The 15,248-nt window shown below is 39.8% G+C and overlaps 2 protein-coding genes across 2 annotated transcripts; both read left to right on the top strand.

Moving 5' to 3' along the window:
• The first annotated feature begins 1,172 nt into the window (after window positions 1-1,172).
• On the top strand, window positions 1,173-14,129 carry LOC307123733 (GTPase IMAP family member 7-like). Its single transcript, XM_079812407.1, has 2 exons — window positions 1,173-1,279; window positions 12,266-14,129. Exons 1-2 carry the CDS (start codon window positions 1,246-1,248, stop codon window positions 12,700-12,702), a joined length of 471 nt encoding a protein of 156 aa, XP_079668533.1. The 5' UTR covers window positions 1,173-1,245; the 3' UTR covers window positions 12,703-14,129.
• Window positions 12,754-13,185, top strand: LOC307123741 (uncharacterized protein; the record flags this gene model as incomplete). The annotated part of the gene is made up of 1 exon (XM_079812420.1): window positions 12,754-13,185. The coding sequence occupies one exon, from the start codon at window positions 12,754-12,756 to the stop codon at window positions 13,183-13,185; it is 432 nt and encodes a 143-aa protein (XP_079668546.1).
• Window positions 14,130-15,248: the final 1,119 nt, after the last annotated feature.

Genomic DNA, 15,248 nt, shown 5'->3' on the forward strand with positions numbered 1-15,248 from the left:
GAACCGCTGAATCGACTCACTGATTCCATAACGTTCTGAACCGCTGAATCGACTCACTGACTCATAACGCTCTGAACCGCTGAATCGACTCACTGACTCATAACGCTCTGAACCGCTGAATCGACTCACTGATTCATAATGCTCTGAACCGCTGAATCGACTCACTGACTCATAACGCTCTGAACTGCTGAATCGACTCACTGATTCATAACGCTCTGAACCGCTGAATCGACTCACTGACTCATAACGCTCTGAACCGCTGAATCGACTCACTGATTCATAACGCTCTGAACCGCTGAATCGACTCACTGATTCATAACGCTCTGAACTGCTGAATCGACTCACTGATTCATAACGCTGTGAAGCTTCATGATGCTGTGTTGTGAAATCGGTCAGCTCAGGGAAACTGCTTTGCTCTTTTGCTGTTATTTTTGTTGGCCAATGGGAGTTTGCGCTTCATCATGGTTTCACTGATATCTATGGTTTCACTGATATCTATGGTTTCTCCGTGGGGTTTGCAGCTTTTCGATGACGTTCACGTTGGGTAATTACGTCACTTTAAAGCGTTCCCATGGCAACAGGGGGAAATGGCGGTTCTTGTGTGAAGTAAACAAAAAATGTTCAACTTTCTGCTAATATATATATGACTTTATTGCAACGGAAATGCGGGGGATTATGAGATCATGTTAACCTCGCATATTTTGCACGCAGAAATAGGCAATTTATGCGCCGAAAGTGCGGCGTATTTGAAAAAAACGGATAAATTATATATATATATATATATATATATATATATATATATATATATAAATATGCAGACTTTGGCTGATTATGCATTAAATCATGCGATCGCATAATCACGTTTTTCTGGAGGGACTGAAAAACATCTGCAGATGACAAGGGTTGGAAACTTCTTCTAGAGTATTTAGGATCAACAAGATTAATGAATAGAATTTGAGAATTATAATTTTGTTTATGTTTATTTGTTTAGGTTTGTTTATTGGTTATTTTATTTTATTTTATCTTTTTTTTTAATCTCATTTAAAAATGTGTTCTCTTTGTCCTTATAATTTGGGTGTTTATATAGATCATTAGTCCAGACTCCAGATCAGTGGGTGGCGGTAATGCGCCTAGAAGTTGTTTGCCAACCGCCAATGAAAACAGAAGAAGAAGAAGAAGAAGAAGAAGAAGAAGAAGAAGAAGAAGAAGAAGAAGGAGGAGAAGAAGGATCTCTAAATCTGACCCATGGCGTCCTCAAGCGCCACAACAGAGACTTCAGGTAACGTTTTGCCTTTAAGAAGAACTAATATAAGTAATTGTGTTACACAGACAAATGAACTTCATATACTCAATGTATTTTAAGTTCGTACTGTTTTACTTTCGGTTTGCACACGGACTGTGAAGTGCTGTTACTTCCACATCTGCAAATAGCCCAACTTCTCTTCGCCGTTATTTCCATTACGTATGGTCCGTTCTTTAGAAAGTGCAAACATTTTAAACAATGTATGGTTGCAAGGGTATCGATACGTTCTGTAAACTAGGCTAAGTGTCTGGAGCCTTAAATCTGGGCTTTTCATTTTCTGTTGAGTAGTGTAAAGATAACAGGCCAACACTGAATCAAGGTTGAAATTTAACATTGATTTTTCATCAGGTTTGCACCCTAAAATAATGTTATTTCAATGATGAAAAATAGAATAAAATAAAATAAAATAAAATTAAATAACTTATTTTACATCGAAACAACGTTGAGGAAATGTCAAATCAAACTCGCTTTATGTACAGCAGGATTCTATGCCAGTATTGTTTATTATTACAGTTGTATGTATTATTCATATTTGTATATTGACTGTGATGTATTGTATGTTGAAGAGATTTAAAAGAGTAAAAGTCGTGTCCATTTTGACTTCTTTCAATGAAGGGCTGACATTAACATGGCAAAAAAAGTCACTGACCCCAAAACATTTGATTTATTTCTGTCATACATCTACAAAAGGTCTTAAACATCTAAACCTCAATTAATTCTCAATATGTCGTATGAGGTCACCATGATGGTGATAAGTGTTTGCTTTATTTGGGCTCTTAACCTTTGACTTTTATAATATACATTTTTCTCTAGCTGGTGTAACCGTGTGTTTATAACGGGGATGGGACGATTACCGGTTTCACGATAAACCATGATAAAATGTACTGACGGTTAGTATTATTGTTTAAAATGTAATTATCGATTAAAAAGCTTGTGGTAAATCCTGTCCAGCCAGCATCAGTCTGCGCAACGTTGTTTTGAAACGGTGGAAGGCAGTGACAGTGCTCGGCCTTCTAAATAGACCAAATCAAAAAGTCGAGTATGGTCACCCCGTCCGCAGAACATGCAAGAAGAAAGCAGCTGCTATAGGGGCAAACACTTCAAATCTGCCGAGTCGTCTTCATGACCATAACACACTGTTGTATATTAGGGGTGTAGCGGTACACAAAACGGTTCGGTACGGGTTTGGTACAGCAGTTTTACAAAATTGCTTTTTATTTATTTATTTTTATTCAACAGTGGTTTCCTAAAAAAAAATGTGTCTGTCCCTAAATTAATGCAATTATAACTATAAGTTTCTTAAAGATAATGCTTTAAACTATATAAGGAGTCCTTATTGCACATTATTATTAAAGGTTAACAACAGAGCCCAAACTATTAGCCTAAATTCAGTTGCTATTTATTTTTAGGTATAATAATCAACACTCAAATAACACACAGTACCCAAACATGTCAACGTCACATAAGGCAGTTTTTGCAATAACTTCTAAATCTAATTATAAAATAGTTTTTTCTCCAATTCTTTGTTGAAATGTAATCATTTATACACAGTGTGTCATTTTCATGACAGGTTTATTTAAACATACATTAAATAATCAAGACATCACTAACAGGCTAAGCAGAATATAATGAATATAACGGCTAATATAGTAAATATAACGGCTAATATAATGAATATAACGGCTAATATTGGTCATATATTTAGTGAAAGAGTTGATTTCTCTAGTGAACTCACAGCTGTTGGCACTGATGGACTTCTGATGTAAATGTGATGCTACATGATAGTGTTTACAAGCTGTTTTATTGTCTTTACGCGGTTAAAACACAGATTGAGCGATTACACGACATATGATACATTTCAGTAAGTGTCAATTAGGGGTGGCACGGTACATGGAAAAAAACCGAACCATTCGGTTCGCTTGTCTTGGTTCGGAGTGTGTGCATCGCACGGTTTCGACGCATGCACAATGTATCCTCGTGCCCGTATGTTACCTCAGACAGTGGGTGTCTTTTCGCGCGAAATAAGGTGTTTGTGTGTGTGTGTGTGTGTGTGTGTGTGTGTGTGTGTGTGTGTGTGTGTGTGTGTGTGTGTGTGTGTGTGTGTGTGTGTGGGCATACAGTAAAATAAAGTAAAAGTGGAGTGCTGCAGGTCACGTGTAGAAATGCAAGTGGGAGAGATAAGGAAGGCTGCACCAGCGTATAGCTGGCAGGGCAGATGCAGTCGGTATGGAGAGCGGGAGCTGCGCGCATTCACACACTGGCAGTGTGTGTCTTGCGCAGCTGAACCGCGGCTCGTGTATTGCAAATACGGACGAATATTGTCCATTCTGTCACATTTTCCGGTGTTCTCCTCCGACCCCTGTCTGTCTTGTGTTTTGATTTATGATGGGCAGCATTTATCTGCTGCAAATGCGACGTGTTCCCCTCTGTCTCATACACACATGCATATAACATGTTGTATATAAGTAGTTCACATGGTAAATGTAACATTTAAAAGTTAAGATGCTTCTACAGTAGTTGTAATAATTTAAACATGCCTTTGAAGTTTGGGCAAACAACACTGCCAGAAGTTTGTTTTCGTGTATTTTTGTTTTCTTTTCACAGCGCTGGATGTCATGTGGTGAAACACACGGCACACTTCATGGTGAAATGTGTTAATCAGGTCAGCTGAATTAAAGCCACAGTGCATTGTTCTGATCAAAATTGACATGATTAACATGAAAAATGGGTAGACAGCCAGTTAGGAAACAACTTCTTCTACATGATATAAAAATGTTTTAATACTGTATCCTAAACTGTGGATGATTAAGCTATATATCATATGCTGAAGGAAATTTCTGGAGTGTTAACAATTAAAAAAAACAATAAGAACCGTACAGACCGAAAACCGTGATATGAACCGAACCGTGCCACCCCTAGTGTCAATGTCAATGTATCCTCAACATACCTTAAGAGATATTAATTAATTTATTCTTTAGGAAGAGATGATCGCCTTCACTCGCGTGCTGCGCTGCTGCTTGAAGTTGAACTGAAGCGTCTATACAGAGCCTATACAGTCACGTCACATTAAAGAGCGTCAAAACGGCATTTATCGTTTGAATTTATCGTGTGGGAACTCGGATTGAAGTGTGTTCCGTGCTTAAAACAAACTGTTAAAGATTGCATTCGGAACCGTTTGGTACACACACGCACCGAACCAAGAGCCCTGTACCGAAACAGTTCGATACGAATACATGTACCGTTACACCCCTAGTGTATAGTGAACACAAGGCAAGTGGACTTTGACCTCAATACCAAAACTGTCTAGGAAATAATTGGGCACAAAATGTTGTTTTGAGTTGAAATATTTTATCTCACTCACTTGTAATTTATGTCAAGCAAGTGGCTTTGAGCCAAAGACGAACTAACAAGTTCAAACTAGGGCTACACGATAATGATTAAAATGATAATCCTGATTTTGTTCAATTATAATCAGGATTATTGATCACGTTTATTCTATCAAAAAGGGTAATGTAGTTATGGCCTCCCATAGAAAACCTTTATAAAGAAAAAGCTTAATGTCACTTAATGTAGCCTACTAAGTGATATTAAAAGATCAAATTCTGCACAAACCAATTTTTCTGTATAGTATGGTTTAGTAATATAGTGTTTACTAAGTTTGGTTTGTTAATTATAAGGGACCCACTTTATATTAGGTGGCCTTAACTACTATGTACTAACATTTTAATTAATCATTTGATACAATGCACTTATTGTGTACGTACATGTTTTTACATTGTACTTACATTTTTAAAAATACCTTCATGTAATTGACATCTGTTATTAATTTCTGTAGTTACATTTGTAATTACACAGTTGACTCTTCCCTTACACCTAACCCAACCCTTAAACTTACCCACACCACCACACCTGTCCCTAACCCTACCCTTAAACTTACCCACACCACCACATCTGTCCCTAACCCTACCCTTAAACTGACCCATACCACCACATCTGTCCCTAACCCTACCCTTAAACTTACCCATACCACCACAACTGTCCCTAACCCTACCCTTAAACTTACCCACACCACCACATCTGTCCCTAACCCTACCCTTAAACTTACCCATACCACCACACCTGTCCATAACCCTACCCTTAAACTTACCCATACCACCACATCTGTCCCTAACCCTACCCTTAAACTTACCCATACCACCACGCCTGTCCATAACCCTACCCTTAAACTTACCCATACCACCACACCTGTCCATAACCCTACCCTTAAACCTAGCCATACCACCACATCTGTCCCTAACCCTACCCTTAAACTTAACCATACCACCACACCTGTCCCTAACCCTACCCTTAAACTTACCCATACCACCACATCTGTCCCTAACCCTACCCTTAAACTTACCCATACCACCACACCTGTCCCTAACCCTACCCTTAAACTTACCCATACCACCACACCTGTCCCTAACCCTACCCTTAAACTTACCCATACCACCACATCTGTCCCTAACCCTACCCTTAAACTTACCCACACCACCACATCTGTCCCTAACCATACCCTTAAACTTACCCATACCACCACACCTGTCCCTAACCCTACCCTTAAACTTACCCACACCACCACATCTGTCCCTAACCCTACCCTTAAACTTACCCATACCACCACACCTGTCCCTAACCCTACCCTTAAACTTACCCACACCACCACACCTGTCCCTAACCCTATCCTTAAACTTACCCATACCACCACATCTGTCCCTAACCCTACCCTTAAACTTACCCACACCACCACATCTGTCCCTAACCCTACCCTTAAACTTACCCATACCACCACACCTGTCCCTAACCCTACCCTTAAACTTACCCACGCCACCACACCTGTCCCTAACCCTACCCTTAAACTTACCCATGCCACCACATCTGTCCCTAACCCTATCCTTAAACTTACCCATACCACCACATCTGTCCCTAACCCTATCCTTAAACGTACCCATACCACCACATCTGTCCCTAACCCTATCCTTAAACTTACCCATACCACCACACCTGTCCCTAACCCTACCCTTAAACTGACCCATACCACCACACCTGTCCCTAACCCTATCCTTAAACTTACCCATACCACCACACCTGTCCCTAACCCTATCCTTAAACTTACCCATACCACCACATCTGTCCCTAACCCTACCCTTAAACTTACCCACACCACCACATCTGTCCCTAACCCTACCCTTAAACTTACCCATACCACCACACCTGTCCCTAACCCTACCCTTAAACTTACCCACACCACCACACCTGTCCCTAACCCTACCCTTAAACTTACCCATGCCACCACATCTGTCCCTAACCCTACCCTTAAACTTACCCATACCACCACATCTGTCCCTAACCCTACCCTTAAACTTACCCATACCACCACACCTGTCCCTAACCCTACCCTTAAACTTACCCACGCCACCACACCTGTCCCTAACCCTACCCTTAAACTTACCCATACCACCACACCTGTCCCTAACCCTATCCTTAAACTTACCCATACCACCACATCTGTCCCTAACCCTATCCTTAAACTGACCCATACCACCACATCTGTCCCTAACCCTACCCTTAAACTTACCCATACCACCACATCTGTCCCTAACCCTACCCTTAAACTTACCCATACCACCACACCTGTCCCTAACCCTATCCTTAAACTTACCCATACCACCACATCTGTCCCTAACCCTACCCTTAAACTTACCCATACCACCACACCTGTCCCTAACCCTACCCTTAAACTTACCCATACCACCACACCTGTCCATAACCCTACCCTTAAACTTACCCATACCACCACACCTGTCCCTAACCCTACCCTTAAACTGACCCAGTGTGGATTCCAGAGTTTCAGGGCCACAGCACTGAATGATCTACCACCCATAGTAGAAAGATGGAAACAAGGTACAGTAAGTAGTCTTGAGTCAGACGAGGAAGTGAATAACGGTGTAGAAGTTCAGATAAATAAAGGGGAGCAAGTCCATGCCAGAGTCCTGCATGGGTCCGATTTTGTAAACCCGCACCGCCCGTACCTGCAGTGCTTAAAACCGCATCCGACCCGTTTTCCGACAACAGCACTAAATAAAATCCGCACCCGACCCGCTTAAAATAGAACCGACACCCGACCCGCACCCGCAATAAAATCAGTTTAGCATATCACATTATAGAAACACTTACAAAAATGTTTATTGCCAGCATACAGAAGTTATTACACGACCATTAACACAAGGACAAATTCAGCCGGGACATTCTAAACGCTTTACGCTTAACGTGGCTTAATGTACTAAGACACTGTTATTAAGAGACCAAACTCAGTAAACATAATACTAATAACGTATACTATGTACAAAAAAATCAGATGAGCCCAGAATATGAACGCAACACGTTTAATTACACGTTAAGCGCTTTCCTCCCATAGAAAACCATTATAAGAACATTTACATTTATGCATTTGGCAGACGCTTTTATCCAAAGCGACTTACAGTGCCCTTATTACAGGGACAATCCCCCTGGAGCAACATGGAGTAAAGTGCCTTGCTCAAGGACACACTGGTGGTGACCACTGGGATCGAACCAGCAACCTTCTGCATATCAGTTCCATGGTTTAACCCACTGGACCACCATCTCACATTACGCTTAACACTTAACGTGGCTTAATGTACTAAAACAGTGTTATTAAGAGACCAAACTCAGGAAACATAACAAAAATACTGTTCGATAGAACTTCTTGTTCATGGTTTGTTACCACAGTTATCTGCATGCTTCCTCAGCGATGAAGTTCCACATTTGCGGCTATCTTTTCTTCAACTCCTCATTATCCATCTCGACGACTGCAGTGCAGGCAGATCGCACACGCGGTTGTGATTCTTCTGGGAGGGCGCGCGCCCTGCGCGACCACAAATAAACTGATATGGATTTGAAATTATTTTATCAACTTGAAATGCAGGCAAGGCACATTTTTGTATATGCATATTTTTAGGAACACATCTACAATATATATGCATATATTGTATATGTCCGTGCAGGACTCTGGTCAATGCAGACATTTAAAAGTTAACAATATAATTTTATACTGGATGCGGACAGAAACAGGTAGTCAATGCAGATTATCGAGCAAAGGTGTAATGTGATAAGATTTCTTGACTTGATGGATGACTTTGGCAGCAGAATTTTGTACATATTGAAGTCTAACGATTGTTTTAGCGGGAAGCCCAATAAGCAGTGGATTACAGTAGTCGAGACGTGAGGTTATTAATGCATTGATTAGAGTTTCTGTATCTTTAGTGCTGAGAGCAGGTCGCAGTCGGGCAATATCACGGAGGTGGTAGAATGCAGTCTTGGTAATAGAACTTATATGAGCTTGAAATGTAAGTGAAGAGTCAAAAGTTACACCCAGATTTCTAACAGTGTGAGATAAACTCAATTCTGACTTTTTCAAAAGGGATGGTGGACCAAATACAGTAACCTCAGTTTTATTGTTGTTAAATCGAAGGAAGTTTCTATGTAACCAGGTTTTGGTGTCGGCAATACAGGTATTCAATGAGTCCAAGAGGAGAGTGGCGACGGAGCGGGCTGAAATGTAAATTTACAAGTCATCAGCATAACAATGATAGATGAGACCATGACTACGGATAATGTGACCTAATGGTAACAGATAAATATTGAACAATACTCATATATCCCAGAGTCAAGACGTGTATGGCAGTTTAAGGACCGCAAAACAGATGTAGAGTATGTTAATGACATACTGCAAATGCCACATATGGATGGTGACAAAGTAGCCGGAGAATCCCGATGGTAGGGAAACAAGATAATCACAGCCAGGTATAAAGTAATCCAAAAGAGAACCAGCGGGAAAACTCATAGCAGATGAACACGAGCATAAACAGACGGGCACCAGTTAGCGTTCACAGTGTGAAGCGGCAGCCAGACATGAACAGCATACTCGCACCGGAACCGGAAATCCGTCCATAATGGAATGTCCATTATGTCAATTATGTATTAAACATATTATAGCCACACAAATGTAGTGCAGGCAATGCCTATTATCTTCAATGCATGCTTATAACAAAACAAAATATAAAAAACCCAGCCTCTTTTCGTTTACATTTTTTTTAAAAACACACATTAATGTATGCATAATATAGGCTATGATTATTTATCAGTGTAATAAATTAAATATGACAAAACACAACCCAGTCTCTTTTTGTTAAATGTCAGTTTATGTGTGATCAACAGCAATTATTATATAAGTAAAAGCTATAAGAAGCTATACAATAAATAAAGCAATTCAGTCAAACAAAGTCAGCGCTAGGAGACTACAACGGTAAAGTTTAATAGCTTAAAAATATAAAGTTATGAAACTTCACTTTGCCTTCAGACAAAACGATCTGTCAGGGAACAAATTATAGATTAATGAGAGCAAAGATCAACCGTTAGATCTACACCAGACGAATCATATCTTATGTTTAACCACCACAGAGACATCAGAGCCAGCGGCTGAAGGACTGGCCGAGGAAAGGCTGCTGTCGGCGGGGTTAATGAGCGATTGAGCGCCGCTGATCCACTGGAGCTCACAACTCCGAAAACGGCAGATCAAATTTTCAAAAAGGCGCTCTCTTTATAAATAAACCACAGATTTGAGATTTAAACAACTACATTCATGTATGAGATCATGATACATTCTGTACCATCATACAGACATGATGGCTGATTCGAACGAGTGATGCTCCACGGCGGCAAATCTGCTTCACCGTCGCTGCGCTGTCGTCATCGTGTAAAGCCCGCCCCAACGTTTCTGATTGGTTCCTCGATTTCTAGGCATTAGAAATGGGTTTGAATGGGCTCTTTGCCAGACTACTTGCAGAGCAAATCTAAATTTGCCGGAAGTTGTCTGGGTTTTCCCAGGCTAGTAGTGTTCTGTATTCATACCGTTTCGCTGTCGTGTTTTAAACACGAATCTGATGTGTGAGTGCTCTCCGTGCAGCGCCGCGTGTGAATGTAAACACAAGGCGTCAGTGATAGTTTTTATTTGGCCTCTAGAGGGCGCTCTCGTGCTATATAATGCCAGTAGATCCTTCTCAGAGCTCTTGTACTGTGTAATAACAGCTCAGCGCTCCAGCAACGGACACAACACGGAAAAACTATTGTGAGGATTTTTGCCGATAGCTGATTGGTGGAACAATCGGTTATCGGTAACGATTAATCGGCAAAACCGATGAATAAACATCTTCTATAAAACCCTTCTATACTTTATTTAATGGAAAATATATTAACCACTCAAAACTGACTGAAAAACTGATAACAACTGAAAAGAATGATAACAAAAAGCACACAACAATTCTTGCTTATTGATATGAACAAGTGATTTATCTTTCCTCCAAAGCCACATGAAGCAATTTTGAATTTAGAATCATAGTTACAACTATTTAATGGACACTTTTGACATTTCTGAAGTGATATAATTGTGGCTGGGTAAACAACACAGATTTAGTGGAAGGATAGTGGTAATGCAGCGGTGAACTACAGCAATATGTATTCTCATTTTCCCCAGTAGCTACAGCTCCATAAAAATAATAAATAAAGTTAATATAGTATCTGGTAAGGACATATTATATTAATAATGCAATCAGTCAGTAAATAAAGTTGAACTCTCTTGCATCTGGTCCGTCGATGAAGGTGTCCACAAAAGGCGTCCATTCACAACTGACTTCCGGAAAAATGCGATTGACCAATGACATTTCAGGTTACAATGAAATAAGTAAAGTCCCGCCCCACGACTGATAAAAATAAAAAGTTTTCGCGCGAGCAAAATAGAAGCTCGAGTGCGGGGAATGATGACGGGCGTGCTGCGAGTCGTGTCCAAGCTCGCAAGGGCTTGATTTGCGCGCAGAGGAGCACGCAGGTTTAAAAGGCTTCTGCCAGCCGGCTCGTCTCATTGTGAAATGGCTGACATGGATTGTTTTAAAATACGGCGAATAAGCTCAATGTGCCGGCTTTAGCTAGCTTGTAGTCTCAATATGTAGAGCTCAAATTGAGTAAAGAGTGTTTTTTACAACTCACCAGACTGTCCAACCTCCTCACTCACTTTCTTCCAAGCAAGATCCTTTTTATTCCTGTTTCTATATGAAGTATGAAGATGTATCGTACAGCTCCGGGTATCTGGGTATCAGACATTTGTCCTGATTTTTGTCACTACTAGAGCAAGTTCCTGATTGGTTAACGCGGCGCGAATATCCACCAAAGTTCAGATCTGGTGTGAACGCACCATTACAGTTGTAATGCGATTTAAACCTTTACAAAGCTTCTCTTGCGCATGCACATTTCATTCATGCTTGCAATCTTATGTACCCTTTCACAAATCTTACCCTGTGTATGCGATTGTTTATAGCATCATTTTACCTTCATATTTATAAGGATGCTGACTTTTAGAAGGCTTATCCATGTTAATTACCGTTATCAGGGCTAGACGCTTACTTTTTTCCCAAGTTGCACCTGTGCTCCTAAGTTGAAAAAGTTAGGAGTGCATTTAGAAACTTTAGTGGCGCAACTATTTCTGCCTATGTCTGCTCTACGGGGTGACCATACTCGATTAAGTTTCCCTCAGGACTTTTGTAAAAGCCAAAAATATGACCACACCTCAGACTTTGTCCTTTTAGAAGGCCGAGCACTGTCACTGCCTTCTATCATTTCTTCTCAATAAAAAAACAGTGTTGCACACTACGCCAGACTTATCCGGGATAATCAAACAGGGTTTTAACAATAATTAAATTATACTAACTGTCACTACATTTTATCGTGGTTAATCGAGAAACCAGTAATCGTCCCATCCCTAAACATGTTATTTGTTTGCTTTGTGTCTTTGATTTCACTATCAGTTAATCCATTTTAGCAAGTACATAAGTTTATTCTGTCTATTTTCAGTGTCCTTGAGACTGGTGTTGGTGGGAAAGACTGGAGCAGGCAAAAGCTCCTCTGGAAACACCATCCTGTGCATAAAAGCCTTTAAAGCTTCTAAAAGCCCTTCATCTGTGACTAAAGAGTGCTGGAAAGAGACTGAAGAGGTGTCTGGAAGAGAAATGACTCTGGTAGATACTCCTGGTATGTTTGACACAGATGTACCTGAGGATCTTCTGAAACGGGAGATCAGCAAGTGTATAAACATGACGGCACCTGGACCTCACGCCATCATCCTGGTCATTCAGCTCGGCCTGTTCGCAAAAGAAGAGAGACTCTCCGTGGAGAAGATCAGAGCTGTATTTGGAGAAGAAGCAGACAAACACACAATCGTCCTCTTCACTCACGGGGATGAACTGACCAGCTCTATTGAAGACTTCATTAAAGCCAGTGAGGATCTCTGAGAAATCCTGAGGCGCTGTGGGGGAAGATATCACGTCTTCAACAATAAAGAGATGGAGGATCGAAATCAAGTTCTGACACTCCTAGAGAAAGTGGATGCCATGGTCTCTGCTAATGGAGGGGGGTTTTACACCAGCGACTCTTACCAGGGTGTGGAGATCATCTTGAAGACCAAAGAAGAGGAGCTGAGACGAGAATACGAGAAGAAACTACAAGAGAAAGAGAGGGAACTGGAGTCCAGATTTGCTGAAGAGAAGCAGAAACTACAAGAGAGAATGGAGACTCTAACAGAATCTGAGCAGGAGAAGCAAGAGAAGATCAATGAGCTGGAACGACTGAATCAGAGGAACATTAACAAATTGGCCGAGAACAAGCGACACTATGAAGCAAAGCTGAGACAGGCCAGACTGGAGGCAGAACTCACTCACATTAATGAGGGGAAAATGATGGAGATCCTTGCCAACTTACAAAGCCTAGTCCTGTAGTGATAATTAAATAACCGTTATTTGATCTTTTAATAGGCCTACAGCACAAGGGGGAGTTATGGACCAAAAGAATTAGACAATCACCAATTAAGTTTGCGTGCACACTATGCAAAGTCATCTGAAGCCATCCCATAGTTTAATGTGAGGGACAGAAGAATATTTACATCATTACATTACAAGTTGACAGAAAGTCGTTTTCCCTCGACAGCTGTCAATCATTCTCCCTTCAGCATTCAAACAACGCGACCCGTTCGGTTACAACAGTAAAACTCTCTCCAATATCATTTCACGAGTTCACACTTGCATCAAATTAAATAGAGTAAAGATTATACATATCTGGCATCAAACACACAACTGGATTTGAATGATAATTTGATTATAATTGAACTTTTTTTACTTTAGTGAGTGTGTAGTATTGCTGTTTGAGCATAAACAACATCTGCAATTACGACGCTCAAAGTTTAGAGCAAAGGGAGATATTTGCTTTTCCAGAAATCTCTGGTACCCCATTGTCTGAGATGGTTCTCGGTGTCCCACAACCATTCCAATTCCACCAATCGATGAGCATTTGCTCAGGATGTGATCAACACAAATGGTGCAGAAACAACAGAACTTGACTTTCTTCTTCCATATGATAATTGAGCCATTTTGGGGGCGAGCTCATCCTAAAATAGACTTTGGAGGGGAATCTGAGTTGAGGCAGACTACAATTTCTTACAAGACGGAGCGCTATAATTCTGACTAAAATATACATTTTGCTAAAACATTTGTTGCTGGTGAACATAAATGTGCCATATGTGGAATTTCATATATGCTTTTTTATTAGTTTAATTTTTTAATCAAATAGAAAAAATTAGAGAATGACTTGTGCTGAATTTTCCATGTTTTAGCTAAGCCGTAATGATGCATTTTTATATCACTTAAATAAATAAAAATGGACATTCAGTCCTGCAATACTAATTTGTTTTGTTTTAGGGATGGGAGAAAAAATGAAACATCCCACCCCTAATATAAATAAATATATATATATATATATATACTTTTTTAATTTTATTTATATATATATATATATAGCTTGTGATTTATATATTTTTATTCTGTTGTTTTTCCATTTAATGAAGGGAATATATTTAATATTTACATGTCTTAACTGTAATCTTATGCTGCAAAATGATAATTTACAAAGGAATAAATTCATCACAATTATTTAATTAATGAAGCACAAAAAATGTATGGCAAAGCCCTAAAGCTGGCAATTAATCTGCATAACCGCAATACTTTTTTAGACAATTAATCATCAGCCAAATTTGATAATCATGACAGGCCTAACAAAGCCTCTAAAATGAATCATTTAATTCCTAGTGTTGTGAACGGTTAGGTTCATGTGCATAAGGCAATGGTGCAAATAAGAACCTTTTTTAATGATTGTAATATTATGATGTCAGTCAGTAAATCATCTTATTTGTCATCTTGTCTAGGGGAGTAAATATTGATGGTAAGTTTGAAGTGAAATGGAGTGAAGGTGAAAGGGCTACACACTCAGAATGGGTCTGGATCTCTTTTCTAAACTCAGTTCATGCCACCTGTAGTTGAGGACAAGGGTTAACTGAGCTGCTTTACTGTAGCATGCATCTGTAATATTGTTTTATTATATATTATTGTAACATTTATGAACTCTGCTATTTCACCTGCTTTCCTCATCCCAACAGAATGTGTGCTGACATCAGTCAAGCTGAGCTTTGTAACACAGGATGACAGACGCTTTACTCCCTATATATAGAGGAATCTGAATAATGACACTATATTAGAGCTGCTTTACCTCAGAATCTGAATAACACTGAATTTCTGTCTTGATCTGAATAATGACAGTATATTTTAGAGCTGCTTTACAGCAGAATCTGAATTGTCTCCATTGTTTATTATATGCTATGTTCCCGTATATTTCTGTGAAACTGCTTTGACAAATCTGCATTGTATAAATTGCTATAGAAATAAAGGTGACCACATTTAAAAGCAAATAAACACGTACAGTCATCTTCTAAAGCAGTGTACTGTCATACGAG

Source organism: Gobio gobio (genome assembly GCF_949357685.1).
Source record: "Gobio gobio genome assembly, chromosome: 1".
In the NCBI taxonomy this organism is placed as follows: domain Eukaryota; kingdom Metazoa; phylum Chordata; class Actinopteri; order Cypriniformes; family Gobionidae; genus Gobio; species Gobio gobio.